This window comes from Pseudophryne corroboree, chromosome 7 (genome assembly GCF_028390025.1).
Source record: "Pseudophryne corroboree isolate aPseCor3 chromosome 7, aPseCor3.hap2, whole genome shotgun sequence".
Taxonomy (NCBI): domain Eukaryota; kingdom Metazoa; phylum Chordata; class Amphibia; order Anura; family Myobatrachidae; genus Pseudophryne; species Pseudophryne corroboree.
This window is the reverse complement of record NC_086450.1, coordinates 515079360-515099450: the sequence shown is the minus strand read 5'-3', so window position 1 is coordinate 515099450 and position 20091 is coordinate 515079360. Positions and strand designations below refer to the sequence as shown.

General features: G+C 50.8%; 1 protein-coding gene across 1 annotated transcript in view; it reads right to left on the bottom strand.

Moving 5' to 3' along the window:
* Nucleotides 1–1866: 1866 nt before the first annotated feature.
* Nucleotides 1867–20091, bottom strand: part of CCDC42 (coiled-coil domain containing 42) — a 35196-nt gene continuing 16971 nt past the window's right edge. The window contains exons 3-7 of the mRNA XM_063935487.1: nt 16333–16437; nt 12071–12271; nt 10854–11075; nt 7282–7440; nt 1867–2017 (exon numbers count right to left, since the gene is read on the bottom strand). Coding sequence (XP_063791557.1) covers nt 1949–2017; nt 7282–7440; nt 10854–11075; nt 12071–12271; nt 16333–16437 — 756 coding nt within the window. The 3' untranslated portion in view covers nt 1867–1948. The remainder of the gene's footprint in view (nt 2018–7281; nt 7441–10853; nt 11076–12070; nt 12272–16332; nt 16438–20091) is intronic.

Here is a 20091-nt window from a genome sequence, read left to right as displayed (position 1 = left end):
GTTGGGAAAAACCAAAAGGTGGACATGATGGCGTCCCGCCTGACAAAAAACTAGACAGATATTGCGCCAGGTCAAGGGACCCTCAGGCAATAGCGGTGGACGCTCTGGTAACACTGTGGGTGTACCAGTCAGGGTATGTGTTCCCTCCTATGCATCTCATACCAAAAGTACTGAGAATCATAAGAAGGAGATGAGTAAGAACGATACTCGTGGTTCCGGATGGGTCAAGAAGGACTTGGTACCCGGAACTTCAAGAGATGCTCACGGAAGAACCGTGGCCTCTACCTTTAAGAGAGGACCTGCTCCAGCAGGGGCCTTGTCTGTTCCAAGACTTACCGCGGCTGCGTTTGACGGCATGGCAGTTGAACGCCGGATCCTGAAAGGGCATTCCAGATGAAGTCATCCCTACCCTGGTCGAAGCCAGGAAGGATGTAACTGCAAAACATTTTCACCGCATTTGGCGAAAATATGTTGCGTGGTGTGAGGCCAAGAAGGTCCCTACAGAGGAATTCCAACTGGGTCGTTTCCTACATTTCCTGAAAACAGGACTGTCTATGGGCCTAAAATTAGGGTCCATTAAGGTTCAAATTTCGACCCTGTCGAATTTCTTCCAGAAAGAACTGGCTTCAGTGCCTGAAGTTCAGACGTTTGTAAAAGGGGTACTGCATATACAGCCTCCTTTTGTGCCCCCAGTGGCACCTTGGGTTCTCAATGTTGTTTTGAGTTTCCTAAAGTCACATTGGTTTGATCCACTCACCACTGTGGAATTAAAATATTTCACATGGAAGGTGAAGATTCTATTAGCCCTGGCTTCAGCCAGGCGTGTGTCAGAATGGGCGGCTTTATCATATAAAAGCCCTTACTTAATTTTTCATTCTGACAGGGCAGAATTGAGGACTCGTCCTCAATTTCTCCTTAAGGTGTTTTCTGTTTTTCACATGAACCAACCTATTGTGGTACCTGCGGCTACTAGGGACTTGGAGGACTCCAAGTTACTTGACGTTGTCAGGGCCCTGAAAATATATGTTTCCAGGACGACTGGAGTCAGAAAATCTGACTCGCTGTTTAGCCTGTATGCACCCAACAAGATGGGTGTTCCTGCTTCTAAGCAGACGATTGCTCGCTGGATTTGTAGTACAATTCAGCTTGCACATTCTGTGGCAGGCTTGCCACAGCCAAAATTAGTAAAAGCCCATTCCACAAGGAAGTGGGCTCATCTTGGGCGGCTGCCCGAGGGGTCTCGGCTTTACAACTTTGCCGAGCTGCTACTTGGTCAGGGGCACACCCTGACTGAGGAGGACCTGGAGTTCTCTCATTCGGTGCTGCAATGTCATCCGCACTCTCCCGCCCGTTTGGGAGCTTTGGTATAATCCCCATGGTCCTGACGGAGTCCCCAGCATCCACTTAGGACGTTAGAGAAAATAAGAATTTACTTACCGATAATTCTATTTCTCGTAGTCCGTAGTGGATGCTGGGCGCCCATCCCAAGTGCGGATTGTCTGCAATACTTGTACATAGTTATTGTTACAAAAATCGGGTTATTCTTGTTGTGAGCCATCTTTTCAGAGGCTCCTTCGTTGTTATCATACTGTTAACTGGGTTCAGCTCACAGGTTGTACGGTGTGATTGGTGTGGCTGGTATGAGTCTTACCCGGGATTCAATATCCTTCCTTATTATGCACGCTCGTCCGGGCACAGTATCCTAACTGAGGCTTGGAGGAGGGTCATAGGGGGAGGAGCCAGTGCACACCACCTGATCCTAAAGCTTTTATTATTGTGCCCTGTCTCCTGCGGAGCCGCTAAACCCCATGGTCCTGACGGAGTCCCCAGCATCCACTACGGACTACGAGAAATAGAATTATCGGTAAGTAAATTCTTATTTTTTATTTCTCCGATTTCACGTTGGTAAGATATAAATAGATCCGGTCTGTGAAACGCGTTTCTGCTCTCATTTCCCGGGGTAATTCCTGCTCGCCTCCTCACACACATCACACAGGTCCTGAACGTACTGCTGTATCTGTGAGAGACCAATAGTGGTGTCACTATAGTGAGTGATGCCTCTCCCTCACTCCTATCCCACCTGCCTGTGCCTCTCCCTCACTCCTATCCCACCTGCCTGTGCCTCTCCCTCACTCCTATCCCACCTGCCTGTGCCTCTCCCTCACTCCTATCCCACCTGCCTGTGCCTCTCCCTCACTCCAATCCCCCCCACCTGCCTGTGCCTCTCCCTCACTCCAATCCCCCCCACCTGCCTGTGCCTCTCCCTCACTCCTATCCCACCTGCCTGTACCTCTCCCTCACTCCTATCCCACCTGCCTGTACCTCTCCCTCACTCCTATCCCACCTGCCTGTGCCTCTCCCTCACTCCTATCCCACCTGCCTGTGCCTCTCCCTCACTCCTATCCCACCTGCCTGTGCCTCTCCCTCACTCCTATCCCACCTGCCTGTACCACTCCCTCACTCCAATCCCACCTGCCTGTGCCTCTCCCTCACTTCTAACCCACCTCTCTCCCCCGCCTGCCTGTGCCTCTCCCTCACTCCTATCCCCCCTCTCTCCCCCACCTGCCTGTGCCTCTCCCTCACTCCTATCCCACCTCTCTCCCCCGTATGCCTGTGCCTCTCCCTCACTCCTATCCCATCTCTCCCCCCCCGCATGCCTGTGCCTTTCCATCACTCCTATCCCACCTCCCCCCGTATGCCTGTGCCTCTCCCTCACTCCTATCCCACCTCTCTCCCCCCGAATGCCTGTGCCTCTCCCTCACTCCTATCCCATCTCTCTCCCCCTGTATGCCTGTGCCTCTCCCTCACTCCTATCCCACCTCTCTCCCCTGTATGCCTGTGCCTCTCCCACTCCTATCCCATCTCTCTCCCCCATATGCCTGTGCCTCTCCCTCACTCCTATCCCATCTCCCCCTGTATGCCTGTGCCTCTCCCTCACTCCTATCCCACCCCTCTCCCCGTATGCCTGTGCCTCTCCCTCACTCCTATCCCATCTCCCCCCGTATGCCTGTGCATCTCCCTCACTCCTATCCCACCTCTCTCCCCGTATGCCTGTGCCTCTCCCTCACTCCTATCCCACCTCTCTCCCCCCGTATGCCTGTGCCTCTCCCTCACTCCTATCCCACCTCTCTCCCCACCGTATGCCTGTGCCTCTCCCTCACTCCTATCCCACCTCTTTCCCCGTATGCCTGTGCCTCTCCCTCACTCCTATCCCACCTCTTTCCCCCTGCCTACACGTGCCTCTCCCTCACTCCTATCCCACCTCTCTCCCCCCCAGTATGCCTGTGCTTCTCCCTCACTCCTATCCCACCTCTCCCCCCGTATGCCTGTGCCTCTCCCTCACTCCTATCCCACCTCTCTCCCCCTGCCTACACGTGCCTCTCCCTCACTCCTATCCCACCTCTCTCCCCCCCAGTATGCCTGTGCTTCTCCCACACTACTATCCCACCTCTCTCCCCGTATGCCTGTGCCTCTCCCTCACTCCTATCCCACCTCTCTCCCCCCTTATGCCTGTGCCTCTCCCTCACTCCTATCCTAACTCTCTCCCCACCATATGCCTGTGCCTCTCCCTCACTCCTATCCCACCTCTCTCCCCCTGCCTACATGTGCCTCTCCCTCACTCCTATCCCACCTCCCCCCGTATGCCTGTGCCTCTCCCTCACTCCTATCCCATCTCTCTCCCCCTGTATGCCTGTGCCTCTCCCTCACTCCTATCCCACCTCTCTCCCCGTATGCCTGTGCCTCTCCCTCACTCCTATCCCACCTCTCTCCCCCCGTATGCCTGTGCCTCTCCCTCACTCCTATCCAACCTCTCTCCCCACCGTATGCCTGTGCCTCTCCCTCACTCCTATCCCACCTCTCTCCCCACCGTATGCCTGTGCCTCTCCCTCACTCCTATCCCACCTCTCTCCCCCTGCCTACATGTGCCTCTCCCTCACTCCTATCCCACCTCCCCCCGTATGCCTGTGCCTCTCCCTCACTCCTATCCCATCTCTCTCCCCCTGTATGCCTGTGCCTCTCCCTCACTCCTATCCCACCTCTCTCCCCGTATGCCTGTGCCTCTCCCTCACTCCTATCCCACCTCTCTCCCCCGTATGCCTGTGCCTCTCCCTCACTCCTATCCCACCTCTCTCCCCCTGTATGCCTGTGCCTCTCCCTCACTCCTATCCCATCTCTCTCCCCCATATGCCTGTGCCTCTCCCTCACTCCTATCCCATCTCCCCCCGTATGCCTGTGCCTCTCCCTCACTCCTATCCCACCCCTCTCCCCGTATGCCTGTGCCTCTCCCTCACTCCTATCCCATCTCGCCCCGTATGCCTGTGCATCTCCCTCACTCCTATCCCACCTCTCTCCCCGTATGCCTGTGCCTCTCCCTCACTCCTATCCCACCTCTCTCCCCCCGTATGCCTGTGCCTCTCCCTCACTCCTATCCCACCTCTTTCCCCCTGCCTACACGTGCCTCTCCCTCACTCCTATCCCACCTCTCTCCCCCCCAGTATGCCTGTGCTTCTCCCTCACTCCTATCCCACCTCTCTCCCCCGTATGCCTGTGCCTCTCCCTCACTCCTATCCCACCTCTCTCCCCCCGTATGCCTGTGCCTCTCCCTCACTACTATCCAACCTCTCTCCCCGTATGCCTGTGCCTCTGCCTCACTCCTATCCCACCTCTCTCCCCCCTAATGCCTGTGCCTCTCCCTCACTCCTATCCTATCTCTCCCCACCGTATGCCTGTGCCTCTCCCTCACTCCTATCCCACCTCTCTCCCCCTGCCTACATGTGCCTCTCCCGTCCTATCCCACCTCTCTCCCCCCCGTATGCCTGTGCTTCTCCCTCACTCCTATCCCACCTCTCTCCCCCGTATGCCTGTGCCTCTCCCTCACTCCTATCCCAACTCTCTCCCCGTATGCCTGTGCCTCTCCCACTCCCATCCCATCTCTCTCCCCCATATGCCTGTGCCTCTCCCTCACTCCTATCCCATCTCCCCCCCGTATGCCTGTGCCTCTCCCTCACTCCTATCCCACCCCTCTCCCCGTATGCCTGTGCCTCTCCCCAGTGGCGGAACAAGCAAGCGGTGGGCCCAGGTGCGACAAAATGCTTTGGGCCCCCCCCATCCAAGTACACCCCGGGGGCAGTGCGCGCCGTAGGCGCGCGCAAAAATACATAGTGGCGTGGATTCGTGGGGAAGGGGTGTGGCCACAAAATAATACCAACACAGTAGTCTCCATTATTCAAATTACGCCGCACAGTAGCACCACTACACCAGGTAGAGACCCTTTTACACCTTACAGCGAACAGATTCCTCTTTTTACACATTACAGCAGACAGCGTGCCCTTTTTACACATAACGGCAGACAGCGTGCCCTTTTTACACATAACGGCAGACCGCGTGCCCTTGTTACACATTACGGCAGACAGCGTGCCCTTTTTACACATTACGGTAGACAGCGTGCCCTTGTTACACATTACGGCAGACAGCGTGCCCTTGTTACACATTACGGCAGACAGCGTCCCCATTTTTACACATTACGGCAGGCAGATTCCTCCTTTTTACACATAGCAGCAGGCAGATTCCCCATTTTTACACATAGCGTCAGGCAGCCCCCCTTTTTTACACATTACGGCAGGCAGATTCCCCATTTTTACACATAGCGTCGGGCAGATTACCCCTTTTTACACATAACGGCAGACCGCGTGCCCTTGTTACACATTACGGCAGACAGCGTGCCCTTTTTACACATTACGGCAGACAGCGTGCCCTTGTTACACATTACGGCAGACAGCGTCCCCATTTTTACACATTACGGCAGGCAGATTCCCCTTTTTACACATAGTGGCAGGCAGTCCCCCCTTTTTACACATTGCGGCAGGCAGTCCCCCCTTTTTACACAGTGCGGCAGGTAGTCCCCCCTTTTTACACATTGCGGCAGGCAGGCACAAGAAAGAAAGAAGGAAAGAAAAAGAAAGAAAGAAAGAAAGAAAGAAAGAAAGAAAGAAAGAAAGAAAGAAAGAAAGAAAGAAAGAAAGAAAGAAAGAAAGAAAGAAAGAAAGAAAGAAAGAAAGAAAGAAGAATTATACTTACCCTCAGGCTCCTCGGTGCAGCTGCGTCAGACGACGATTCCCGGGCAGTAGAGAATGAGGAGGAGGGAGCCGGAGGACGGAGCCGCAGCAGCGCTTTGTTACTGGTGGAGGCGCTGCTGCTGCTGCCCCTCTGCTTCCCTATAGGCTGTTCTCGGAAGACAGCCTATAGGGAAGCAGAGGAGCAGCAGCAGCAGCGCCTCCACCAGTAACAAAGCGCTGCTGCGGCTCCGTCCTCCGGCTCCCTCCTCCTTCCCCCGTCTGTACCGCTGCTCAGCTCCTATCTCCGGGCGGCTGTGCGCTGCGGGCAGCGGTTGCCTGCAGCGCACAGCGGCACGTAATGAGTCAGTTTGACTCATTACATGCTTGGGCCCCTGGACAGAGGCGGGCCCCAGTGCAGTGCACTGCCGGTAGTTCCGCCTCTGCCTCTCCCTCATTCCTATCCTATCTCCCCCCGTATGCCTGTGCATCTCCCTCACTCCTATCCCACCTCTCTCCCCGTATGCCTGTGCCTCTCCCTCACTCCTATCCCACCTCTCTCCCCCCGTATGCCTGTGCCTCTCCCTCACTACTATCCCACCTCTCTCCCCACCGTATGCCTGTGCCTCTCCCTCACTCCTATCCCACCTCTCTCCCCCTGCCTACATGTGCCTCTCCCTCACTCCTATCCCACCTCTCTCCCCGTATGCCTGTGCCTCTCCCTCACTCCTATCCCACCTCTCTCCCCCCGTATGCCTGTGCCTCTCCCTCACTACTATCCCACCTCTCTCCCCACCATATGCCTGTGCCTCTCCCTCACTCCTATCCCACCTCTCTCCCCCTGCCTACATGTGCCTCTCCCTCACTCCTATCCCACCTCTCTCCCCGTATGCCTGTGCCTCTCCCTCACTCCTATCCCACCTCTCTCCCCGTATGCCTGTGCCTCTCCCTCACTTCTATCCCACCTCTCTCCCCGTATGCCTGTAACTCTCCCTCACTCCTATCCCACCTCTCCCCTGTATGCCTGTGCCTCTCCCTCTCTCCTTGCACCCGAGGCTACAACCCTTTTCCTCTCGCTGTAATTACTGCATGTCAATGTGTTCTAATAGCACCACAGCGGACACCTGTTGTCTACATGTACAGAAACTTGTGTGTATGACTGTCTCTCTCACTGTACAGTATATATATATATATATATGTATGTGTGCACGGCACTGTCTACACGCACCATCTCCAGCTGTTTCAGGGTGTCACCCTCGCCCACACTCCTGCTTTCCGTGTCCTTCCTGCACATACTCTGGAAAATGTTCAGCGTTGCAATCTTCATGGTGCCGAGAAGCAGAGTCTTCTTAGTGGCCGTATTCTGGATGTGAGCCCAGCGTGACTCCTGGAGAGGTCAGAGAGCAGAGTGTGGGGTGACTGGAGCAGCGTTCAGGGGGTATATTTACTAAAGTTCCGATTTTGGTCGAGTTTTTTTTTTTTTTTCAAAGAGTCATCTCGGGAATTTACTAAACCCAAATCTCAGCAGTGATGAGGGCATTCGTATACGATGGTGTATACGAATGAATACACCATCGGTCAAACACACCTGTTATTTTATACAACTCGGTAATTTACTAAGAATTCGTATTCACAATCACTGACGGCAATAGCCAAACACTGCCGGGAAATGTTACAAATCGTAAAAAAAAGCCGCTTTCAAATAGACCTGCTTTTTTTATCCGTATTCTGATAGGCATGTACGGATCCGTGAGATCAGTGAGATCCGTGCATGTTTATCAGTGGGAAGGGGGTGTGAAAGGGTTAAAAGTCAAAGAAAAAAATTGCGTTGGGTCCCCCCTCCTATGTATAACCAGCCTCGGGCTCTTTGAGCCGGTCCTGGTTGTAAAAATACAGGAGAAAATTTGCGTAGGGTCCCCCCATATTTTAACAACCAGCACCGGGCTCTGCATCTGGTCCTGGTTCAAAAAATACGGTGGACAAAAGACATAGGGGTCCCCTATATTTTTTAAATCATATGGTATCTTAAACAGAGCTCTGGTCTCAGCTATGTGATCTCACCCTGGTCCTAGCAATGTCAGGTCTCACACCAAGCTCTGCCCCACCTACGGGATCTTACACAGAGCTCTGGTCTGGTCTTTGTGATCTCACCCTGGTCCTAGCAATGTCAGGTCTCACACCAAGCTCTGCCCCACCTACGGGATCTTACACAGAGCTCTGGTCTGGTCTTTGTGATCTCACCCTGGTTCTAGCAATGCCAGATCTCACACCAGGCTCTGTCCCACATATGGGATCTCACTCAGAGCTCTGGTATCAGCTATGTGATCTCATCCTGGTCCTAGCAATGTCAGATCTCACACCAGGCTCTGTCCCACATATGGGATCTCACTCAGAGCTCTGGTATCAGCTATGTGATCTCATCCTGGTCCTAGCAATGTCAGATCTCACACCAGGCTCTGCGCCATCTATGGGGTCTCACTCAGAGCTCTGGTCTCAGCTATGTGATCCTATCCTGGTCCTAGCAATGTCAGATCTCACACCAGGCTCTGCCCCATCTATGGGGTCTTACAGAGAGCTCTGGTCTCAGGTATGTGATCTCATCCTGGTCCTAGCAATGTCAGGTCTCACACCAGGCTCTGCCCCACCTGTGGGGTTTCGCTCAGAGCTCTGGTCTCAGCTATGTGATCTCATACTAGTCCTAGCAATGTCAGGTCTCACACCAGGCTCTGCCCACCTATGGGATCTTACACATAGCTCTGGTCTGGGCTATGTGATCTCACCCTGGTCCTAGCAATGTCAGGTCTCACATCAGGCTCTGCCCACCTATGGGATCTTACACATAGCTCTGGTCTGGGCTATGTGATCTCACCCTGGTCCTAGCAATGTCAGGTCTCACATCAGGCTCTGCCCACCTATGGGGTCTTACACAGAGCTCTGGTCTGGGCTATGTAATCTCACCCTGGTCCTAGCAATGTCAGGTCTCACATCAGGCTCTGCCCACCTATGGGATCTTACACATAGCTCTGGTCTGGGCTATGTGATCTCACCCTGGTCCTAGCAATGTCAGCTCTCACACCAGGTTCTGCCCCACATATGAGATCTCACACAGAGCTCTGGTCTGGGATATGTGATCTCATCCTGCTCCTAGCAATGTCAGGTCTCACACCAGGCTCTGCCCCACCTATGGGATCTTACACAGAGCTCTGGTCTGGGCTATGTGATCTCATCCTGGTCCTAGCAATGTCAGATCTCATACCAGGCTCTGCCCCACCTATGGGATCTTACACAGAGCTCTGGTCTGGTCTATGTGATCTCACCCTGGTTCTAGCAATGTCAGATTTCACACCAGGCTCTGCCCCACATATGGGGTCTCACTCAGAGCTCTGGTATCAGCTATGTGATCTCATCCTGGTCCTAGCAATGTCAGATCTCACACCAGGCTCTGCCCCATCTATGGGGTCTTACAGAGAGCTCTGGCCTCAGCTATGTGATTTCATACTGGTCCCAGCAATGGCAGGTCTCACACCAGGCTCTGCCCCACATATGGGGTCTCACTCAGAGCTGTGGTCTCAGCTATTTGATCTCACCCTGGTCCTAGCAATGCCAGATCTCACACCAGGCTCTGCCCCACATATGGGGTCTCACTTAGAGCTCTGGTATCAGCTATGTGATCTCATCCTGGTCCTAGCAATGTCAGATCTCACACCAGGCTCTGTCCCACCTATGGGATCTTACACAGAGCTCTGATCTGGTCTATGTGATCTCACCCTGGTTCTAGCAATGCCAGATCTCACACCAGGCTCTGCCCCACATATGGGGTCTCACTCAGAGCTCTGGTATCAGCTATGTGATCTCATCCTGGTCCTAGCAATGTCAGATCTCACACCAGGCTCTGTCCCATCTATGGGGTCTTACAGAGGGCTCTAGTCTCAGCTATGTGATTTCATACAGGTCCCAGCAATGGCAGGTCTCACACCAGGCTCTGCCCCACATATGGGGTCTCACTCAGAGCACTGGTCTCAGCTATGTGATCTCACCCTGGTCCTAGCAATGTCAGGTCTCACACCAGGCTCTGCCCCACCTATGGGATCTTACACAGAGCTCTGATCTGGTCTATGTGATCTCACCCTGGTTCTAGCAATGCCAGATCTCACACCAGGCTCTGCCCCACATATGGGGTCTCACTCAGAGCTCTGGTATCAGCTATGTGATCTCATCCTGGTCCTAGCAATGTCAGATCTCACACCAGGCTCTGTCCCATCTATGGGGTCTTACAGAGGGCTCTAGTCTCAGCTATGTGATTTCATACAGGTCCCAGCAATGGCAGGTCTCACACCAGGCTCTGCCCCACATATGGGGTCTCACTCAGAGCACTGGTCTCAGCTATGTGATCTCATCCTGGTCCTAGCAATGTCAGGTCTCACACCAGGCTCTGCCCCACCTACGGGATATTACACAGAGCTCTGGTCTGGTCTTTGTGATCTCACCCTGGTTCTAGCAATGCCAGATCTCACACCAGGCTCTTTTCCACATATGGGGTCTCACTCAGAGCTCTGGTCTCAGCTATGTGAGCTCATCCTGGTCCTAGCAATGTCAGGTCTCACACCAGGCTCTACCCCACCTATGGGGTCTCACTCAGAGCTCTGGTCTCAGCTATGTGATTTCATACTGGTCCCAGCAATGGCAGGTCTCACACCAGGCTCTGGTGTCATTACCCAGGAAATCCTGCGCTGGACCTCACATATGTATAGACTCCATCTCACTACACTTGAGGGCAATTTCTGTGCCCTCTGTTCTTACCCACAGCAGACTTTGGTTTTTGGCATCTTCCAGAGAGGTCTGTAGTTGGCCAAGTTGGTTATTGAGCTGCAACACCAAGTTATTTCTGTCTTCCAGATGGCGTGAGATTTGCCCCTTTGCCTCCTGTATTGCTGCTTGGGCCTCCTGTGTCCCCTGCTGGAGGTAACTGGAAGTGGCAACCAAAGTATGAAATCGAGAAACGACATCGCTGACCTCCTGGAACTGACAGTGTTCATTAGTCATTGTAATATCAGATGAAAACAGCTCTTTCCTTCATACCTTGCCCACTTATGCCACAACCATCTTGCTAGCATATATCTACTCCCATCAGACACATATCACCACTTTCACAAAGAGGAATATAGAACACCGTTCTCACAGGCCATTGCCTCAGCCAGATTGCTCTACTTCATTCATCAAATCGTCTTCTTCATTATTTCTTATTGTCCTGTATGGGGTAACTTCTACTTAACTTTATCGATGGTTAACTGCCAATGGTGGATGGTTTTGCCTTCAATGGTGAAGAACCACTGGATCTCCAACATTGATGGTACAGAGCCCCATGATGTTTTTTTTTTTTACCAGGTGCCAGGACACGGAGCCTAGCTCCACCCCCGATGCAACCTGTGAAGGACTGCTTCCATCTTTGATTGGCCTGCAGCCCAGCGAGTAATATAGCAGGGATGACCATCGGTAGATGAAACTATAAATGGCTCCCCTGTCTATGGCTTTATACCATCAAGGTTAACCACCAATGGTACCATCAGTTGTAAATTAACCAACTGCCAAACCTACTCTTCAACTGCCAGGACCCCGTACTGCTCAGAGGTGCGCTGATATTATAGGGCAACCTCCAACCCACCCGGCCAAAATGTGCATGCACACGTCTTCTCTGCCCTCCGCAGCAGAGGATGGGACCTTAAACATCTCCTGCATGGAAACTATATACAGAAGTACAGATCCTGGTGTTACCAAGTTGCCACCACCTCTGACTGTATTATATGGCCCACTGCCATCACTGGCTATATGTGTACAGTCATCGATAAACTTGTTGGTACCCTTACAGCTCACTGGAACAATGCATCGTTCCTCCTGAAAAGTGATGGAATGAAAAGCTATTGTCCCATGTTGGAGTACGCCTGCTAGTGGTCTCCCAGTGTCACCACCGCCTCCCAGTACTCTCCCGTATCTCAGTAATCCATCTCCTGCACTAATACCTCAGCAGAGGCCTCCACTACTCGCTCCAGATACTGGTAGAACTTTCTGTATCGCTGGATACGGGCCTGGACCTTCAGCCTCTGTTTGACCAGCTCTTCATACTCCTCCTGGAGGAGTTTTAGCTCCCGTTCTTTCCAGGTGTATATATCTCGCTGCTTCATCATCCTATTCACTGCCCCCAGCCGCTTCTGTTCATTCTCCTAGAGGAAAGGAGGTACAGTGAGAAGAATGGGACCTCATTGTGGGGAACATTCATCATTAGATATTTGCAGCTTATTCCCCGAAAACACCATTTTCAGGGGGTAACCAGAAATGTAAGGAGGGACTGATGTCTGCTGCTATCTCTCTATTCCCGACTGCAGCCGCATCCTCCCATAGGTTTCTATGCTGCCGATTTACAAAGCTGCGGAATGTGACGTATTCCCAATATTATCTGAAGATAGTGATAGCCCGTATGTACAGGGTGATTCAAAAGTCGCAGTCAGGGCCGGATTAAGCCTTGGGAGTGCCCGGGTCACATAAGACAGGGGGGGGGGGGGCCTGGGGAAGTGAGGTGGGGGGTGTATATTAGATGCATTAGATTATATGCATACCTCCCAACACAATCTAATACTGTACAACATTGTTCTTAAATTTAATATATACAATCCATACCTCCCAACATGACCCATTCCAGGAGGGTCAAAATGCTCTCTACCTGGACTTGTCTCTTAATATATGATTGATGTCACCTGTGCTGAATTATTTGATTAAAAAAAAGTTTTTTCGACACAGATGATAGCAATCATAACTTAAGAAGGAAGTCCAGGTAGAGAGTATTTTGTCCCTCCTGGAATGGGTCATGTTAAGAGGTATGGATTGTGTATATTACAATTAAAACAATGTTGTACAGTATATTAGATGTAAACTAATAGTTTAATAATGCATGGGTACTGTTTTAGCTCCATCTAATTGAAAAACAACTATTTTATAACATTGTCTTGTAGTGGAACAGAGACAACTTAAACAATCTTAAAATACACATAGAAAAATAAAATCTATAATTTATCTTGTCACATGCAAAAATAGCAGCAGCCTCTGCACTACTAACACACTGGGATAGGACTCAGGAGGTGTCTCTCTAGACCCTCATTAGATAAGTTACACAGGACTCAGATACCCAAGCAGGGAGGTGGAGAAGCTGAGATTCTTGTGTCACGTACAGCTCGCTCCACCTTCCTATCTCTCCTCTGGTCGTAAAGTTCCATCGGTAGCTCATGAAACCTGATGCTCCTGTGTCTCTGCCTGCACTGTATACTATTCTGCTCACATTCTGGATGTCTGGTTCTGTTGCTAAATAAGAGGGAAAGCTAGTAACGTTAGTGCACTTTGGCTGGGGGGACCCCTGACAAAGGTGGGCCCAGGGTACAGTATGCCCTGTGACCCCCTCTTAATCTGGCTATGGTCGCAGTACACCCTTTTGTTTCAAAAACTGTGCAGGAAAGGGGAAAACTGAATACTCCAGTAAGGTATGGGTGAGGTTGGATATCTTTTAGGGTATGTACCGAACATGGGCACCTACTTGAAATCGGCCATCTTGAATCTAAGTCAGTTTTTTTCAAATGGAAAGGGGTTGTGTAACATGTCAAACAACATCAGAATTTGCTGAAAAGTGTATTGCTGCAAACAGATGTGAAATAGCAGTTATGGCTCAAAAGTTACAGCATTTTATTGTTGCAGATATCTGAAGATGTCTTTGATATCTTCAGATATCTGGGGGAGGAGAGAATTGAGGTCATTTTGCTGACAAACGTTGTGTGCTGCGTTGTGGGCTCATCACGAAGAATGCCAAAACCATTGTTGAGGTTGTCTCGTCAGTAGCACTTTTTGGAAGACCACTCCGTGACTTGTCAGCCACAGTCCCAGTTTCTTGGAATTTGGAAATTAGGCACCTGACAGTGCTATGTGAAATTGGATGTGTTTCTGGGTGCCGGTTGTTAAAATCTGCAGCTATGACACGGAAACTTCATCCTCCAGACATCAAAATGACCTCAATGCTCTCCTCTTTTATCAAAGCCATCTTCAGTTACCTGCAACAAAAGAAGTGCTGTAACTTTTGTAACCATAACAGCTATTTCACATCTGTGTGCAGCAATAAACTTCTCAGCAGATTCTGATGTTGTTTGACCGGTTACACGACCCCCTTTCCATTTGAATAAAAACTGACTTAGATTCAGGATGGCCGATTTCAAGATGGCGCCCATGCTCGCTACATACCCTAAAAGATAGCCCACCTCACCCATACCTTACTGGAGTATTCAGTTTTCCTATTTCCTGTACAGTTTTTGAAACAAAAGGGTGTACTGCGACATTTGAACCACCCTGTATAATTGATTTTGGTTACTTATATTTTCATACATTTTCTTACTGGGTTTTTTTTATACAGCAACCGGTTGCTATGTAGTATGACAAATCTATAAATCTTTGTAATTCACATATCAGACTCTGTTGTATATTAGCGAAAAATCAAATAGATTTTTTCACCTGTGGCGCGCATCATGTTACCCTTCTCCCTAACAGCTACATGTATATACAGTATAGTAGATGTAGTCCTTGTGAAGCCGTTATCGCAGGATATGGGTTTATGTTTGTTATTGATCAGTATCATTTACCACAGCGTATAACCCCGGCACTGTGTACGGGAGCATGGAAGGGTCACAGGGTGCGTATCCATACCTGCTGATAACCAGAAGTGTGATGAGAATTTAGGAGTCTGCCCACCGCTAGGCACAGTACTATTGACCTCCCGCACCTAGTTAGAAATCCGCCGCGGTATGAATGAGAAGGAGGATTTATACAACAACTTGGGATCCTGGAGAAATGATCTGACATGGGTGATGTGATTATCTGGTAACCAGAGGTCCAGCGTTCTCCTGACTAGGTGACCACCAATATCATCTCTATGCTGATGACACTCAGAGCTACCTCTCCTCCCCGGACCTCTCCCCTCACTCGTGTTTCCAGCTGTCTCTCTGCTGTCTCTTCCAGGATGTACCAGCGATTTCTTACACCTAACATGTCTAAGACCGAGCTGACCATCTTCCCACCCTTCCGCATAACCTCACCTCCCACACTCTCATTATCTATTGATGGCGCTACTATATCCTGTAGCCCCCAAGTGCGCTGTCTTGGTGTAATCCTTGACTCCTCCCTCTCCTGCACACCACACATTCATCACCTCTCACAAACCTGCGTTTCCATCTCACATATGCTACTAAGACCCTCATCCACTCACTGGTCATCTCCATACTGGACTACTGTAATCTATTCCTATTTTACATCTGCCTGTCTCATCTTCCTCACCAAACGCACTACGTCCACCTCCCCTCTCCTACAAGCCCTCCACTGGCTTCCCTTCCCTTTCAGAATCCAATTCAAACTTCTCACACTCACTTACAAAGCCCTCACCCACTCCTCTCCCATCTACATCTCTGACCTTATCTCCCTTTACTCTCCCACCCGTCCTTTTCGCACTGCTAATGCACGCTGATTCTCCTGCCTGCTGATTACTTCCACTTCTACCTCCAAGATTTCTCACGTGCTGCTCCCTTTCTCTGGAATTCTCTCCCTCTCAGACTATCCAGCCAGTGGCGTCACATGGGAGGTGAAGGGGGTGTGCCGTTTGTTGGGGTGTGACATTACCCTGCAGCACGCAGCTCCTGTCACTGAGAAGGAGCCAGCAGTGCAGGGACCAGGGGCGGCCAGACATCTCCGGGGATGCTGGCCTGGCCCCCAGAGTGATGTAGGCGGATGCCACTGTCATATAATACTATACAATGGGTCTCAGCCTCAATTGAGACCCGACGTTGATGGATTCTGCAGCTCTAAATGCCGTCGGCAAATAGAAGTTATAGAACGATGGTAACACCCCCCAAACCGACGCACAGATCATTATGACCCGGACCTCTGAGCCTGAGCTAGGAATATAGTGGGGTGGGCTTCCCCTGTTCTCCTATAAGCAGCGCCAGGCTGAACAGACCGGGAGGATGACGCAACAGCGCGCGCGGGGGAAGGATCGCAGCATGGGGGGAGACCAACCACCCAATCAGCTTCTGACTGATATTTATCCAACACAGTATACAACAGATGCTACTTTATCACTCTCCAAGGCTTGATACATCCTCCCCAAGGTGAGAGGCTGATGGGTGGTAGCTGCTACGGGTGGGGGGATTATGGGGAGGCATCTGGGGTGCGCGGGGCGTAGTCAAAATAACTCTCTTACCCAAATGACAGGCTGGAATTTCTGATAGTAGTTTTCAAGCTCCTCCTTCTGAGTTTTCAGCTCCTCCCACTGCAGGGCGAGACCATCCATGGCAATTTCAAAATCCTAAAAAAAAAAAAAAAAAAATATATATATATATATATATATACTGTATATATGGGATGTAAATGTGGGGTACAGTACTCAGTGTTGCACTAGCACTATGGGGGGCACCATACACCTTGGGGTGTATGCGGGTGATGTAACAGGGACTATAGACGACACACAGTGAATCTTTCTCTGGACGCTGACAGTAGTTACTAGCTGTAGAGATAAGTGCTACGTATCCTAACCGGCTAATGCTAATCCCCCATATACATAATTCTGGGGCTCCCAGGGGCCCCGTATTTATATCCTCCCCTGACGGAGTAGCAGATGTTTTACGCCAGGTACAATTTACCCCTCACAGCGGCTCTTTGTGCACTACTATCCCCAGCATGACCTTACACTATACATGGATATGATCTTCTCTGCATTTACATTTACAGCAGGGAATTCCCGGAGAATGAGAATAGATTGGGGCGTTACAGCAGGGATTCCCGGAGAATGAGAATAGATTGGGGCGTTACAGCAGGGAATTCCCGGAGAATGAGAATAGATTGGGGCGTTACAGCAGGGAATTCCCGGAGAATGAGAATAGATTGGGGCGTTACAGCAGGGAATTCCCGGAGAATGAGAATAGATTGGGGCGTTACAGCAGGGAATTCCCGGAGAATGAGAATAGATTGGGGCGTTACAGCAGGGAATTCCCGGAGAATGAGAATAGATTGGGGCGTTACAGCAGGGAATTCCCGGAGAATGAGAATAGATTGGGGCGTTACAGCAGGGAATTCCCGGAGAATGAGAATAGATTGGGGCGTTACAGCAGGGAATTCCCGGAGAATGAGAATAGATTGGGGCGTTACAGCAGGGAATTCCCGGAGAATGAGAATAGATTGGGGCGTTACAGCAGGGAATTCCCGGAGAATGAGAATAGATTGGGGCGTTACAGCAGGGATTCCCGGAGAATGAGAATAGATTGGGGCGTTACAGCAAGGAATTCCCGGAGAATGAGAATAGATTGGGGCGTTACAGCAGGGAATTCCCGGAGAATGATAATAGATTGGGGCGTTACAGCAGGGAATTCCCGGAGAATGAGAATAGATTGGGGCGTTACAGCAGGGAATTCCCGGAGAATGAGAATAGATTGGGGCGTTACAGCAGGGAATTCCCGGAGAATGAGAATAGATTGGGGCGTTACAGCAGGGAATTCCCGGAGAATGAAAATAGATTGGGGCGTTACAGCAGGGAATTCCCGGAGAATGAGAATAGATTGGGGCGTTACAGCAGGGATTCCCGGAGAATGAGAATAGATTGGGGCGTTACAGCAGGGAATTCCCGGAGAATGATAATAGATTGGGGCGTTACAGCAGGGAATTCCCGGAGAATGATAATAGATTGGGGCGTTACAGCAGGGAATTCCCGGAGAATGAGAATAGATTGGGGCGTTACAGCAGGGAATTCCCGGAGAATGAGAATAGATTGGGGGCGTTACAGCAGGGAATTCCCGGAGAATGAGAATATATTGGGGCGTTACAGCAGGGAATTCCCGGAGAATGAGAATAGATTGGGGCGTTACAGCAGGGAATTCCCGGAGAATGAGAATAGATTGGGGCGTTACAGCAGGGAATTCCCAGAGAATGAGAATAGATTGGGGCGTTACAGCAGGGAATTCCCGGAGAAAGAGAATAAATTGGGGCGTTACAGCAGGGAATTCCCGGAGAATGAGAATAGATTGGGGCGTTACAGCAGGGAATTCCCGGAGAATGAGAATAGATTGGGGCGTTACAGCAGGGAATTCCCGGAGAATGATAATAGATTGGGGCGTTACAGCAGGGAATTTCCGGAGAATAAGAATAGATTGGGGCGTTACAGCAGGGAATTCCCGGAGAATGAGAATAGATTGGGGGCATTACAGCAGGGAATTCCCGGAGAATGAGAATAGATTGGGGGCGTTACAGCAGGGAATTCCCGGAGAATGAGAATAGATTGGGGCGTTACAGCAGGGAATTCCTGGAGAATGAGAATAGATTGTGGCGTTACAGCAAGGAATTCCTGGAGAATGAGAATAGATTGGGGCGTTACAGCAGGGAATTCCCGGAGAATGAGAATAGATTGGGGCGTTACAGCAGGGATTCCCGGAGAATGAGAATAGATTGGGGCGTTACAGCAGGGAATTCCCGGAGAATGAGAATAGATTGGGGCGTTACAGCAGGGAATTCCCGGAGAATGAGAATAGATTGGGGCGTTACAGCAGGGAATTCCCGGAGAATGAGAATAGATTGGGGCGTTACAGCAGGGATTCCCGGAGAATGAGAATAGATTGGGGCGTTACAGCAGGGAATTCCCGGAGAATGAGAATAGATTGGGGCATTACAGCAGGGATTCCCGGAGAATGAGAATAGATTGGGGCGTTACAGCAGGGATTCCCGGAGAATGAGAATAGATTGGGGCGTTACAGCAGGGAATTCCCGGAGAATGAGAATAGATTGGGGCGTTACAGCAGGGAATTCCCGGAGAATGAGAATAGATTGGGGCGTTACAGCAGGGAATTCCCGGAGAATGAGAATAGATTGGGGCGTTACAGCAGGGAATTCCCGGAGAATGAGAATAGATTGGGGCGTTACAGCAGGGAATTCCCGGAGAATGAGAGTAGATTGGGGCGTTACAGCAGGGAATTCCCGGAGAATGAGAATACATTGGGGCGTTACAGCAGGGAATTCCCGGAGAATGAGAATAGATTGGGGCGTTACAGCAGGGAATTCCCGGAGAATGAGAATAGATTGGGGCGTTACAGCAGGGATTCCCGGAGAATGAGAATAGATTGGGGCGTTACAGCAGGGAATTCCCGGAGAATAAGAATAGATTGGGGCGTTACAGCAGGGAATTCCCGGAGAATGAGAATAGATTGGGGGCGTTACAGCAGGGAATTCCCGGAGAATGAGAATAGATTGGGGCGTTACAGCAGGGAATTCCCGGAGAATGAGAATAGATTGGGGCGTTACAGCAGGGAATTCACGGAGAATGAGAATAGATTGGGGCGTTACAGCAGGGAATTCCCGGAGAATGAGAATAGATTGGGGCGTTACAGCAGGGAATTGCCGGAGAAAAAGAATAGATTGGGGCGTTACAGCAGGGAATTCACGGAGAATGAGAATAGATTGGGGCGTTACAGCAGGGAATTCCCGGAGAATGAGAATAGATTGGGGCGTTACAGCAGGGAATTCCCGGAGAATGAGAATAGATTGGGTCGTTACAGCAGGGATTCCCGGAGAATGAGAATAGATTGGGGCGTTACAGCAGGGAATTCCCGTAGAATGAGAATAGATTGGGGCGTTGCAGCAGGGAATTCCCGGAGAATGAGAATAGATTGGGGCGTTGCAGCAGGGAATTCCCGGAGAATGAGAATAGATTGGGGCGTTACAGCAGGGAATTCCCGGAGAATGAGAATAGATTGGGGCGTTGCAGCAGGGAATTCCCGGAGAATGAGAATAGATTGGGGCGTTACAGCAGGGGATTCCAGGAGAATGAGAATAGATTGGGGCGTTACAGCAGGGATTCCCGGAGAATGAGAATAGATTGGGGCGTTACAGCAGGGAATTCCCGTAGAATGTGAATAGATTGGGGCGTTACAGCAGGGAATTCCTGGAGAATAAGAATAGATTGGGGCGTTACAGCAGG